This window comes from Sander vitreus, chromosome 8 (assembly GCF_031162955.1).
Source record: "Sander vitreus isolate 19-12246 chromosome 8, sanVit1, whole genome shotgun sequence".
Lineage (NCBI taxonomy): Eukaryota > Metazoa > Chordata > Actinopteri > Perciformes > Percidae > Sander > Sander vitreus.
Genome location: NC_135862.1, coordinates 25,991,442 through 26,006,630, shown reverse-complemented (window position 1 = coordinate 26,006,630; position 15,189 = coordinate 25,991,442). Strand labels below are relative to the sequence as shown.

The 15,189-nt window shown below is 40.1% G+C and overlaps 1 protein-coding gene across 1 annotated transcript in view; it reads right to left on the bottom strand.

The window, feature by feature from the left end:
• tmtc2b (transmembrane O-mannosyltransferase targeting cadherins 2b) overlaps window positions 1-15,189 on the bottom strand; it is a 112,017-nt gene that overhangs the window by 21,973 nt on the left and 74,855 nt on the right. The window contains exons 3-8 of the mRNA XM_078257659.1: window positions 13,142-13,988; window positions 11,077-11,191; window positions 8,564-8,649; window positions 5,766-5,950; window positions 4,510-4,588; window positions 1,164-1,285 (exon numbers count right to left, since the gene is read on the bottom strand). Coding sequence (XP_078113785.1) covers window positions 1,164-1,285; window positions 4,510-4,588; window positions 5,766-5,950; window positions 8,564-8,649; window positions 11,077-11,191; window positions 13,142-13,988 — 1,434 coding nt within the window. The remainder of the gene's footprint in view (window positions 1-1,163; window positions 1,286-4,509; window positions 4,589-5,765; window positions 5,951-8,563; window positions 8,650-11,076; window positions 11,192-13,141; window positions 13,989-15,189) is intronic.

Genomic DNA, 15,189 nt, shown 5'->3' with positions numbered 1-15,189 from the left:
AGAAATACAACGTGACAACCCTCCTCTCGTTGTTCTCTCATGCTCAACCTCTTCCAATCTTGTCCCTCTCTCTAACCCACACACTATTGATTAACTGTAGAGACTTCAGGAGGACATTACGAACATGAGTAGAGAGCTGGAGAAAAGTAATGAAAAGCCAGGGGAGTTGAAAGAGAGTGTAATAAAAAGGAAAGTTAAAAGAACTGAGCGAGTACATGTAGAGAATGAGAACTGGTTCAGGGAAACAAAAAGTTAGAAGATATCAACAGTTCGATACAGTCGACCAGCAGATGATCTATGAATTCAACTTTCATTTGCAAAAGAAAGAATGGGTTATTTCTTCCTTCAAAAGTAATATAGTCTCTCGTTTAAAGCTGTGGTAGGCAATTTATTTTTGGCGTCATTGAGAAAAGATTCCATAATAATCCCTTAGCATATTGTAATGCTAGTGGTCTGAGAGAAAACCAGACTTGTGCACCTCATCTTGGCTCTGTTTTCATGCTTTGGATAATCTAGCTGTGATGAAGCGTCATTGGACAATTGCAGCTCATTTCAGAGAGAGAGAGAGAGAGAGAGAGAGAGAGAGAGAGAGAGAGAGAGGGAGGGAGAGAGGGAGAGAGAGAGAGGGAGAGAGAGAGAGCATTCGTATTGGCTGTTCTGCGCATGCGTGCGGCGGGGAGAGGGAGAGCTGAAGGAAGAGGTCTCACTCTACTTCAAATTCTGGCGTATTTCTTTTTACATTTTTTTTATTTTACCCACTGCAGCTTTAAAGGTCCCATGTTGTAAAAAGTCTTCTTTTTTAATAAAGAAGGTCAAGGTGCATTATAAATACTGTGAAAGTAAAAAAATAAATAAAATAAAATAAAATATTTATTTATATATATATAATATATAATACACATATATATATATGTGTATTATATATTATATATTTATATAACAAAACTATAGATAGCTAGAAAGTGCTGCTACAGTACCATTACAGTCATTTCCCGGCTGCAATGACAGCACAAATGTGGAAGACCCACATTTCCAGGAAACGCAGGAAACATGGCTTTTTTGAAAAAGGGGGGCTTAAAGACAGGCACTAAAAGGAAGCGTTTCAGACAGAGGGTCAATACAGGTATATTCACACAGACTGTATGTAGAAACCAAAGTCTTACCGTCATAGCCAGGAGTTTGCCATAGGTGAGGTGTGCAGGAATGTGGTCCGGCTTGGCTCGCAGGGACTCTCGGTACCAGTGTTCAGCATCAGTCAGCTTGTTCAGTCTTATGTAGGCCTCTCCTGTGAAAGCAAAGTGAGGTTTGAGTCAGGGGTCGAGCTGTCGGAGGTTAAGACATCACACTTCTTTGCCATTGTTCAGCTGAGTGTTTCCATGACAGAGTAGCAGTGAGACCAGACCTCAATCCAGAGGGGCACGAAATCCAGCGTCACACCCTATGTTGTTTTTAAATGATATGTTTAATTGTATGATATCTGGCAATGGACTGAAACAATGCTAAATGCTTTGTTTTGGAGTACCACATTCATACTGCAGAAACAATTCATGATGTTGCTTTCACAACAGCAAACCAGTCAGTTACTAACACTTAAATCACTGTCAGTGTTTTTATTTTTTAAAAACTAAAATAGGAAGAGCTCAGTGTGTGGCTTAATAACTTCAGGAGAATATACAGAGTCTCTAACACACTCTCTCTCACTCTCTCTCTCTCTCCCTCTCTCTCCCTGATCTGTCAGACATCATCTGATACCTCCCCCACCACCAGATTTGACCCTCTGCCTGCTCACACCTGAAAAAACAATACCTCTCTTTCACAGCCATCCAATAACACGTATATTATTGAGAGAATTCGACAACATTGGCTGGTAATTGGAGACAACACAGTTAAAATCAACATTATAACATATTTAGGAAAAAGAAACTGAATGTAGCCCAGTTGTTAACATTTCACTAGCACTGGAGTGGACACGTTGTTTGGACTAGAGTGGACTGACACTTTAATTCCGAGAGGATTAGGACTAATCACTTCCCTGATTGGAAACTGTGATAAGCAACAGGTGTCCCACGCCTAATCACAACTCTGGGACCTTTTTAATGATTTGAACACACTTTCTCATTTTACTGCGAATGAGCGATAACGCTGTGTAATAGTACCTCTTAACATATAAGCATGTAAAAGACATCAAATATGTCAAATGTAAGACTTGGCTTCCTTTTATTGTGAAAGAAAGGAAAGCTCAAGGCTTAAGAACGCACCTCCCCCCCCTCCAGAGTTTTAAAGCAATACATTAGAATATATTTTTAAGATGATATCCATCAGTACAGCCTTAAGTTTCAGATTTAAGAGTTGGAAATCCATGATATTGTAGCTACATAATCACAAATGTTCTTGTCAACGCTAACATCACATAGAGCAAAAGCATGGATCAAAGGATGTCGCACATTTGGAGATATTTTTAAAGATTGCAATATTCCTATGGCCAACTTGTAATTTTTTTCCGTTCTAAAGCTCTTTAAGAATACCGAGATTCCAGAGACTTACCACCAACCATAATGGTGCACTGAACTACTTTAACAAATATATGTATAGGTCTGTAAAGACATAGTCTGGCTTTGCCAGACCTTCCTCCACAGCGCTGCGAAAGAGGATCTGGTATAGTCCACACAGCATTCCGGGATGGGAGAAAAACGTGCTCTGGTTTATTGGCATTTCTTTAAACCAATCGCAATCGTCTTGGGCTGTGCGGAGCCCCGGTGCCGCTGGACAATAGTCTCGGGAAGGAACTTGTTTTGGTGGAACATGTCACGTTCAAAAGTTGTTTTAGTCGTGCAACAGAAAACTCAGATTCAACATAAGCTAGCTGTCTGGTTCCAATACAAAAGAAGTGTTAGGTAATGGAAATCCGGTCGAAAAAACAGTAATACTGCAGAATTTCCGGAGGCAATCCCGGAACCGGAAGGTCGTGGATATAAAAAATAATGTAATGTAATAACAGACTAGTTTAGACACGCCCGCTTCATTAGTTGATGGATTTAAAAGCCGCCAAAAGACTTGTCTCGCCCACCTCGCAGCAGACCTCTGTATGAGATTAGCACAAACATCAACGTGCGATTAGAAGTGACATTGAATCCGAGGAGCTGAAAACCTGCTCCTTGGAGTGGAACATTCCTGGGCCCACCAGAGAGCGTTGGAGCGAGACCAGCAGGGTGCAGATTACCCAGGTCTGCCTCTGATGAAAGATTCTGCTCCTTGGCGTCTGACAAACGGCATGAGAGCAGCACAGTGAGCGGAAAAAACTGGAGATAGATATGAGCAGGTGTGCCAAATGTGCAAATCAGTTCAGCAAGGAAACACCGCTAAGCTGCAGAAATCACAGATCTCTGGCTCAGGGCCTCCATTACAGACGCTGTGCTGCTCCTTAATGGTGACTAGAGCTTTCATCAACATTTTGACATAATCTTGGTAGCTCCGTCAAATTGGATTTTGCATTCACATAAAATGGCCGTGGCACTACCAAGTCTGGATTACAGACGTCCCATGTTTCATGTGTGTGTGTGTGTGTGTGTGTGTGTGTGTGTGTGTGTGTGTGTGTGAGTAGCTGCATGTGTGAGAGAGAGAAAGAAGCAGGAGGGAGACAGAGGAAAAAGAAAAGTAAAAAAAAAACTAAAAGAAAGCAGCTATAATGAGGCTGGAAGCAGCTGTTCTACAGCTGTAATCTAACAAGCTGGCTTGTTCTTGCAGTGAAAAGCAAATTAACTCTGTTCAACATGATGTTGTAAAGCTTACCACTGTCTCAAAACAGTATCAATTCAAGTTAGATTTCTCAAACAAGGATTTTACTGATTGATATCAATGGTTGTTTGCTTGATGTCTATCTGTCACACTGATCTTACACATTTCTTTGGACAATCTACTTTATTCTAGCACACCTTAAAACTTTTTGCAGCATATCTGATCTCTGGCTTAACCGAAACACTCGGCTGCAAAAAGCTAGAGTGAGCTTGACCTAGTTTTCATCTTCATATCTAATAAGCAAGGGCTTACGGTAAGCCCCAGGTTTAGGATTCACAACTGGAAATGTGAACACGAGGTTAACATCTTCGGAATTTTCACAGCACTAGCGGTATGAATGGTTTTGTGCAAACTTCAACTAATTCAAGTGATTTTAACCTGCATATTTTGGTGCAAATTATAAAAGTCTAGGATCTCTCTGCTCCAAAGTGGGTGTTAATGAGCCTTGCGCTATCCCACATTCAAAGATGCAAGTAAAACAGCTAATGGGGCTGTAAGCACTGGTCTTAGTTGCAATTAGTAATCCTCAAATGCTTACTAAAAGTGTGGTTCAGTTAAGACACTGCCTGTCCATAAGAAACAAAACGGTTATTTGTTTTAAGGGACCCAGAGCAACAAAGTAAAACAAAAAAGTTCCAGTGCCCAGTTCTTATTTTTTGAATTTAAAAACAATAGCTTTTATGCTTGTAGTCTTGAAACAAAAGCAGCTCTTACCCATCATGTTGTAGAGGCTCTGTGGTGCAAATTGTCTTGGCATTTTCTGTATTGCTTCTTTAAACACTGTGAGGGCCTCCTGTGAATGAAACAAAAAAAATAAGGTCGGGGATGTTTGCATTAGAGAGTGAAGAGACCCCGCCAGAGGAACCAGCGCTGTGGTAACTAGTCATTCCTCCCCTGCAGCCGGAGGCCCTGACACTGTGAATACACGGCGTGGAATTAGGGGTCGCTGGGAGGCAGGTTCATACAGAGTCGAGCAGAAAGGGTCTATCCTCAGTGTCACGGCTGTTAAGACGACCAGAGCGGTGTCACATATTGACTCTGGTATGTATAGAGTGTAGGTCCAGCGATTCACCTCAGAGTCCCTCAGAATTTCAATGGAAGAAGGAGCTGGAACTACTTTACTGCTGACGCAAATGTTGCGGTTAGAGGTCGGAGGAAGTGGGACTGCTCTCTTTCTCCAGCACGCCAACAATTTATAAAAGCCCTTATTGAATCTGCAGCACCGCTGCTTCAATCTTGATTGAATCAGCAGCATCAGTGCTTATGTACAATATAAATGTGCAGCATTGGAAAAAACAGTTACTTTAGCCAGCACTATAGGTCTTTAGGGGCGTGAAAAAAGAGCAAATTTGTTAGATACAGCCTGAGGATTATCTGCACAAAACACTGTGTCCCCTCTGACACAAGCAATTATGGACATCAAACTGAGCATTTTCTCAGTGTTCCAGAAGCTCCTTGGGCAACTGCTTGCATCTTATCTTTATTCACTATGGTTTAACTTTTTCCAGCATAAACTGCACGTAAAGGAACACTCTTTGAACTCTTATGGAAAATGTGGGGGTGTTTGTTAGACACAATGTGTTTGGAGATACTATATGTTTCAAAATACATACATGTGAGGCAAAATAGGTTTGTGCATGTAAACTAAAATGTACCTTTGTTTTATATTGTTATGCTATGGGTTATGCTATGGGTCCTTCACTGACAAATAACATAATGCCTCAATTATCTCAACTTGCTAAATATAAAAATGTAAGTTAGGGAAATTAGTGTAACTCAGCACTTATCCAAGTCTGACGTTTACATTTCTCCATTGTAGTTAAAGTTATCATAGTCCAGTCAACAGTACTATGCCTGCCAATAAAGCAATATAAATGAAGCGTAAAATATTTTTGAAATATACATCATATATCTCTAAAGATTTTCAGAGCAAAATGTGAAATATATTTTTTTGCAGTTTGGGTCGTTACCTCCTGGTGTCCCTGTTCATGGAGCAGCTTGCCCAGGTTGTACAAGCAGCTGGTGACGGAGCTCTTGTGGGCGTGGGGGTCCTTAAGGTTCTCATCTGGGATGTCTGCGCAGGTCAGAAAGGTGCGCTTGGACTCATCTAGGCGACCCTGATTCATCAGGATGATGCCCGTATTCAAGTAGGCCGCTGTTGGGAAAACAAATCATGGAGAATAGTGTTAGATCTGGCTGAGCACTTACTGAAGGTTTGGATTGCATCAGCTGATTGGATCATCTGTTTCCTCCCTGCTTAAGAATCCGCTAACTGGAAACGTCCAAACAGCTTCATGCAGATGTACAGTGAAGCCACTATAACCTGACTCGCGTTACTCTGCTAATACATTTATGCTTACAGTGTTTACTAGTGCAGCTTCCTCCACCACCCCAACCTCCTTTATATGTGGTAGATTCATAGCATGTAAAAATAATGGACAAAGCTTCCGGGCCTGAAAAATGAAGCCAATGCCGAAGTGCCTTAAACCTGCATTCTATAGTATCTAATTTCCAGAAGGGGGGCGACTCCACTGGTTGCAATAAGAACTTTCTAAGTTTCTATCCATGGCATCCGTATCCATGGCACTGTGCACATTAACATAACCGTAAACTTGTTTTTGGGCGTTGTCTGTGTTTTAAACTGGAACTGTGACCCTCTCACTGTCTGTTTTCACTTCATCAAAGTTAACTGGGATATTTTGGTCGCCTAAAAATGCCTTATTCAGCGTCCTGCTAACCAAGCTAGCTACAGCTAGTTGGTAACTTAAGGGAACGTTTGCAGTTTTTCTGTACTGCTGTACATGCAGATGAATGGCGGCAGTACCCGGTCTGTGTTTATCCGTCAGTAAATCTCCACTGCATGACTCGCTCCAGAAGGGTTGAAAATCGGCAACTTTCCCTCTTCAACATTTAGCATAGCGCAGCGCCATTGCAACCATAAACAACACTGGCTTGGCAGCGCCATCCTCCCCAGCTCCACCCGCTCGTCAAAAATCATCACATCCGGTTGCAAAAAACCAAGATGGCGACGCCCGTATTGCCAAACTCGAGGCTTCAAAACAGCAGTCCACAAACCAATTGGTGACGTAACGGATGCTACGTTTTTTTTTACAGTCAATGGGTACATTTTTGTATTGCCGATTTAACTAAGATTTAATATGTATGTATGTGTTTATTTGAGGCGGATTAATTCATTAAGCAGAATCCTAAATGCTGCTTGGATTAATCGATAACTCCCTCAAAAAGAGCCTTTGCTGCCAAATCTAACTATAGTTATATTATTATTTATATATATATATATATAATATATATATAGCTATATATAACTATAGTTATATTATTATATATATATATATAATATATATATAGCTATTTTCTTACTGACCTTTAGCCTAAGAGATCAATGGTTCTGAAAAGATGAGTAATACCATTTCTATAAGTATTACAGCTTTGAGGTGGAACAATAAGCCACTGTTGATCTTAATGTTTACTGTAAGTTTGACCTTTGCATGCATCCTGTGGGATACTTTGGACGCTTGTTAAACATTTTCTTGAGCGGTCAAAGACAACATCTAATAGTCAATACGCGGCTGGAGAGTAATTAGTCTCTGTGGACCTGACTCTCTAAACAACTCCCTATCAAGTCTGGCTGTTGGAATAAATTAACTTGATACAGCAGATCAATCTGGAAGGCTCTTCTACAGGGTGTTGACGCGTCTTTTTTTCACCACCATCAAACAAGTTGTCTTCTTTCTCTTGTGTTCTTGGAACTTGTTATCTTAAAAGCTCACATTATTTCATTCCACATCCTTACACCTTGCAGTCTTAGCTTTGCTACATTGTGTTGCATTAGATGTTTAAAATATAGGCTTTCATTCCCATTGCATGGAAGGACAGATAAGAAAATGCACAGAGAGACGAAAGAAATGTCATCAGCCTTCTAAACTGATTTTCTGTGTGCGAAAAATGGGAAAGAATCAATAGCACTTTAACACAAAACAGAATAGCTCTCCATATTTAATAATGCTACATGCTCCCAATTAGGCAGTGAGTAATGGCTCAACCTTGAAAAACACTTTTAACTGTCACATTCTAATTCTGCCTTCAACATGTCTGCTGCTTGGGGTAATTAATTAACCTCGTTATCGGCTACAACAGATTGGATAATTGCATGCTGAATGGAAATTTTCTAGTCGAACCGTGATCTTGATTAGTTCGATAATTAATCCGGGGGGAAGAAAGGAAGAGACGTTTAAGAATCTCTGTTTATCTGTCATTAACTGAAGCCTAGAACAATAGGGAGCTAATTTGTTGCGCAGTGAGGTAAGATTGTGCGCGATTTGTTCTCATCAACCTGCTGAAGATGACAGTTTACGGGAAATTTAATTCCAGCAAGAGCCAGAAAAATTGGGATGAATTCTCATGGGAAGGAAGAGTGATGAGCAAAAAAGAAGAGGGAAAGATACGCTGAAAACGGAGAAAGAAGTAGATGTAGCGAACGTAGGTGGGCTAAAATGAAATGAGGGTCATGGCCTGAATGCATAGTAAATGACATCATGCAGTTACTTGATCTGTTGACATGACTTGGCTTTGAAAGCCCGTCAGACAGCTGAGTTGCTTGTTGAATTCAGTCGTATACCCACTGCCCTTTGCCACCTATCCCTCTCCATTCACATAACCACAGCCTGTGTTCACTGTTGCCTGGACACAGCGCGGCCACAACCACAAGAGCTGGAGATTGTCAATAAAAAAGAGAAGCTGTACTTACAAGCCAGAGTTGGCCGACTCCCAATGGCCAGCTTATAGTAGTGGAGTGCCTCGGAGAACTTGTTGCTCTCCTGTAGCAGCAAACCGCTGGAACAGACAAAAGAAAAGACAGTACAGGCAGTTTAGAGTTGTCGAGAACTCAAAGGAGGAGATGCTTGAAAAGTTAAAAAGCTTGTTAGGATTAGAACACAAGCAGCTGATGAAAATGAGGAGGAAGATTTAGATCACAGACATTTGAGCACACATTGAGTGTTGGCTGTGGATGGTTTGTGCCCCCCCCCCCTCCCCTCAGGCTAAAACAGCAGCATTAATAACTCAGACAGACAGCCCTCTGGGGAAAACAAGACAAGACGGCACTTCCTCTGAGAGAACAGCTCTGATCAATGGACACACGCATGTACTGTAAGAGGAGAACTCATCCATTTTGCTGCACACACTCCTTGACATAAGTCATTGAAGCAGCTGTGAGCGGAGACACACTGAAAAAAAAAAAATCAAGTAGGAAAGCCTTACAGGCACACTATAGGATCAACGGTAACACTTTATAACAACCGTCACTAATAAAAAGTAAATTGATAGTAGATTAAACTAAAGTAGTTATTTTACTGTTAACAAACAATGAAATGATGATTTATAATGTTTAGTAAATGATTAGTAATGCTATAATTTATGTTATTTTAACAGTTTATTGTTGCAAACATAATTTTTTTTTATATATATGTTATATTAAAGTGCTCATATTATGGTTTTTGGCTTCCCCCTTTCCTTTATTGTGTTATATATCTTGTTGTGCATGTTATAGGTTTACAAAGTGAAAAAGACCCAAAGTCCACCCCAAAGGGACTCACCATCTCCAACAGAAAACACTGTTCACAAACTGCTCCAAACAGCTCTGTTGTAGTCCAGCCTTTACTTCCGTGACGAACGTGCATCACTTTGTAACACACGTTATAATGCTCGCCTAGCTGCTAGCGTGGCACTCCCTCATACTCATAGACAGTTAAAGAAATGGACAATGTGACACCGTAGATTTCCACGGAGACCAGTGAAGTCTATTAGATGCATTTTTCCGGGTGATGGCTGAGCATTACTGCGCAGCCTCCAACTGAGCTTGACAACGTAGCTGTTACATGAGCAACCTGTCTGAAAGTTGTAAGTCTTCTGGTAGCTGTGCCAAGAGAAATCTCAATCATTCCTAATCTTGCAGAGAAGGAGAGCATAGGTATATGTTAGGAGATAACATAGGCACAGGCTAATTATTGCTAACTGAAATGCTAGTTAACATTAATAATTCAACTTAAACAGCTTATATAAGTTGAAACTGCCTGTGAGCTTCTCCTGTACTATACGGTAATTCCTCTACTATGCGATAGTAAGTCGCGTGGTTATGACACAATCGTTAGCCTATTTTTACAAAAACTTTTATACATTGTTGTGTTTCTTTAGAAATAAACAATGGACAAATAGAGTCTTTAAACGCTTCTTAGTCAGTTATTCGCTGTCAAAATGGCGCCAAAATGCATGGCAGTCAATGGGATGCTAAAGGCGGGTGGTGGCTTGTTAGCAACAAAATGGCTCCATAGGCGGTACGCTTTGTGGAGGCTGGCTTACCCCCTTGCTCATACTCTGCAACTGACAAGCTAGCAGTACTTACTGCGCATGTGCGACTCCCAACAAAGATGGAACAGAAGTGAGATGCCTCACTCTGAAGCTAAAACAGAGAGCTCAACAAACAGGGTGAAAAGAGGAGCTGCAGCAATGTGCAGTACAACAAAAATATGGTGTTTTCTGAAAATTAAACCACATAAACCTATTCTGGTACAACCTCTAAATACAATTATGAACCTGAAAATGAGCATAATATGAGCACTTTAAGTATTTGTTAATGATGACCAAATGATTTGTAAGCCTTTAAGAAACCTTTTGTAAACTGTCAATAAAAATGATTTGTATGGCTATTATAAAGTTGCAACTGATGATTATAATAATATATAATACTCTGTAAAACATCTATAAGCATTATTTAAATAGCTATTATCAGTGCACAAATAATCAATAATCATCTCTTTTATTGATCACTACAAAATATTGAATGGGGCCAAATTAATGTTACTTGATGCTTTATAAACCAATTATTATTCATTTGCTAAATATTGTAAGCATTTGTTGCAGCTTTATAATAGCTATGCAAATCATGTTTATTAACCATGGGCAAAGTATATTTTATAAACGTATTATTATAAAGTAATTATTTTATACTACGCTAAACTAATGATAAAATAATGTAAATTATAACATTATTAATAATTAGTAAACATGATAAATCATCATCTCATTGTTATTTAACAGTAAAATAACTATTAACTAAAGTTTAATTAAATATGAATTTACCCCTTATTAATGATGGTTATTATAAAGTGTTACCAGATCAACAGATTCCTCAAAAGCAAATGAACTTGAGCATTAGGAATAAGAAAATATAAATAACACAAAAATATGATAAAACAAACTCACAGGTTATACAGCATGTCAGCCATGTTGCTGCGGTAATACAGGGCATTTCTGTACGCCTGTTCAGCTTCCTCCATCTCGCCCTGGCTCTTCAGGACATTTCCAAGGTTGCCCCATGCTGACAGATCACAAAAGAAAAGGTTAATCAAACAGAATAAAAAAAAAAAGAACATTTGTGGCAACCTTCTTTAATAACGTTTTTTTTGGAATCTTTAAAAGCTCCTAGATTACAGCAGCATGAGAGGACATTTCTGTGGGAAGTAATCATTTTCTTTTGTTATTGTCAGAACCCTTACTGACACGGGTTCAGTTTTATTTTTTTTTAACCTCTAAAGAGAAAGACATTATGGGTAAAGAGAGATGACGCAGCGGGGGAGGTTTTTGCCAAAAGCACCAGTTATTTCTATGACAGAGTGAAAAGAAGACCACCACAGTGCTATTGCAGAGCTAATGGCATTCGTGTTGAAAGGCAGAGTGCAGCAACTGACAGGTGAAATAAGGTTGCTGAGGGGTTCGCTAGATTTTGTACAAAGACTGGAGAGTGAAAATGAATGTAGAAGGGGGGGCGATGGAGCAAAAAGATATTAATTGGATGTAAAATAGGAGCCAATGCCAATAGATCTGTTTTTAAGTTTCTTTTATAGTCTGATTGATTGAAATGTGTTTCAAACATGTAAAAGAAAACAGAAAAGGTCATACAGAAAAATATGTTACAAAAAATAGAAAGCATAGAGATACATGAATAACAAACACTTGGTCTTTTTAGATTTGTCCGAAAAGGAGTGGGAAGAAGTACTACTCCATAAATCATCGTTAGTTAGTTAACAAGCTTCCTCTGTGATCATTTTCTTTTCTTTTTATGTCTACACAAACGTCACAATAATTACGATTCAACAGAATGAATGTCTCAAACAAAACTGTCATACAGTAAAAATACACAGACAGCCCTAATATAGTCATTGTGAAGCTACGGTGTTGTATTATATTGTTTCTTCTTGCATCTGCAAGTCATATTGAAAAGGAAGATCAAATCCTGGCTCATGCTGCTTTTGTTGCATGTGTAAAGTGCTAAAATATGCAGCATGCCATTAAGAAATGTATTTACAGTATTTAGTTGTTGAAAATCATAACATCTATGGAATCCCAAAAGAATATTCAGTATAAACAGAGGCAAGCAGAAAAACAACCCCAGCGTCCTTCATGCAACTGTGCTTCCAGTTATGCACAGATGGATTTATGAAATACCTTTTGCAGAAAAAGACTTGCGTTGTGCGACCTCAATTTCCATAGTTTAAACAATCCCAACGAGTGCCTCTGTGTTTGACATTGGGTTCTGTTCAAATCTCATATTAGCTATAATGAATGTGAGTCGGGGACATTGCTGCTGCTCTGTTCGGCCTGATGGCCTGCCAAAACAAACAGCTGTCACGCCTCAGATCCGCTCAGAATCTGAAAGGGAAATTAGCTAACACAACGTGTCCCGCTGTTGCCTTGCAAGTACCCTGCCTGCTACCCTCCTCAGCAGCTCCCAGAACTTTGCCTTGGGTAAGAATCTGTGTCTGATGACCTTGAATGTGAAGGCTTTTGAATATTTCATCTGCTGATACAAGTGCCAATCAGAGACAGGTGATGCTGCCCTTCCAAGTGAGACAGGACATCTGGTGCCATTAAACAGATTGCATGCTGGGTATAAGAACATGTGTGATAAATAAGTACAACTCTGTTGTAATCCTTGGAACAACAGTAAAATCAAGTTGTTTTTTTTAAGAACACATTTTACCTTGAGTATCACAACAGTCTCATTTTGCACTGACTTGAACTCGTGAGCACTTTTATATTCTGTGGTAAGGCTGAGTGATCAAGAGAAGACATTTTGAAGCAGCTTCACTTTGAATTATTCAGGGCAGCAGTCGAGAGACAGCACACATCAAATCCCAAACTGGATCTAACTCACTCACTGTTCAGACAACAAACCATGATGGGCGAAAGAGGTTTTTGGTGTGGGATAAAAGTGTGTATGTGCACATGTTAGAGTAGTCGCATGAAGATTTGAATGAAAGGGCCTTACCTTTAGCAGGATTGACATAAATCCCTGACTTGTAGAGCATCTCCTCATTCTGCCAGTCCTGGTTCCTTAAAACAGTTTTGACACTGAAAAGAAGAACTACGGCAGCGCTGCAGTACACCAACATTGCCCTGGAGGACCTGCGTCGCAGACGGACGTACAGAGACCTCATCCCCACTGCCACCAGCAGGCAAAAGCCCATGCTGGGAATGTACAATACTCTCTCTGCTATCACAAAACCCACATAGAAAAACAAGTTTGTGGCAGGGAGAAAAGGGATAGCCAACAGGCCTAGAGAGAACACCACGATATTTTCAGTGGTGGGCAGTGGAGTCCTGCTCTCATAGTGCTTATTGGTACCATTCTGTGCATTATTAATGTGAGCGTCTGTGTGGGAATTGTTCTTATGTTCATGATTGTTACACTGGTAACTGTGTCCATTACTGTTCCCGTTTCTGCCATTGGTGTAATGATGCACTTTGCCATTGGTCTCCTTGCCCTTAGCCGTCTGGTGCGTCCACAGGCTGAACCAAGCCAGCAAGAGCAATCCAAGGTAGAAGACTACTGTGTGAAAGTTCCTCCAATCTGCAAGGCTCCTGATCAAAGGCAGGGCGTCCATTGACCAATCAAAGCTGAGCGTGTCCGGGCAAAGGAGAAGCCAAAAGTTGACCGCAGGCAGATAGGAAAAGGTTAGCAGCCGTGTGAGGAGCGAGGGTGAGTCGGCTGCCGGGTTGTCGGAGTTGGAGAAGTTGGGGGGTTTGTTACCCATCCAGTAGAAGCGGCAGGCCAACAGGACGGCTCCCCAGGCTGCCAGCAAAAACACATTCAGCAGCAGGTGGACGTTCTTTCTCTGAAGGACAAAGAAAACACAAAAACAGTGATCAAACCCTCAGTCCACTGGAAAGGAAAGGAACGACTGTTGGAGAAAAGATTTTGCACATATGAGAGCATCAAGCCAAACCTAGTTTTCTGGGTGGTTGTAATATTTATGACTCTTGTACCTTTACTTTTACTCTGCCCTGGGCTATGGATTGAAAATTGATCAAAGGAACGCCCGGTCTTACATGACTTCAACTCTCAAGAATAAAATGGTTACTACGTGGTCACGACAGCACAGCTGGATAATGCCATATTTAACAAAACAAGTGTTCAAGGGAAAATTAGAAAGTGTTGATTAAGTACGGTGACTTTGATATTTTTCTTATTTTTAAGTTTTGTTTTGGCTGCTGTGAGCTTTTAGGAAACGTGTGAAGCAAACAAATCAGTTCAGTGTCATCTTTTTCTTTATTGTTGCTTTATTGACTCTTTGAACCAATTTTTAAGCTAACCAAGAAGAAAAAACATGTCACGCTAACTTTTATTAAAACCAGAACATTCACACTGAGTCAATTCATTGATTGTTTATAAATGAAGGGGACCTTTCATCAGAACTTTCCATTCATGCACAAAGTTTTTTCTCCATGGCCTCCATGGACATATCAAAACAAACACAACTATTTGAACTCCATTCATCATATTACTGACTTGATATTAAACACTCTCCCGAATGCTGTGTGGGAAAACCTATGAAATATTTATAGTGTGTTTGGTTGTTTAATACTTTTGCTGGCAGAGCATTGAAAAATGACTGGACATATTTCCCCGCAAGCATATTCCAATGTGCGGACCAACTGACCTTTCTTATTGTGCTCATGTTGGAAATCAACTTAGAAAAATGTAGAGCTTTTTCTCAAAGCAGCAGCTGGAGCATGCACAGCAATCGCCCCTCAAGTCCTGCAGTATTAACATGTAATGTGCCTCAAAAAAAACATCGAAAATAGGAAATAATTCAGTGGCACAGAATGCAAAAAAATCATAGATTATCAGTACATGAACTCTGCAGCAACGGATTGTTCCATCAGCCTGAATCTAAATCTCCAGGGCATCACAGTCCGAGATGTTTTCTCAGATTAATTCCTCTTCATTATTTAAATCTAAACCCAAGGCAGCATAGGCTAACCTCACATTACTTTTATTACAGTGGATGTGATATTTCTTCATCTCTACATACT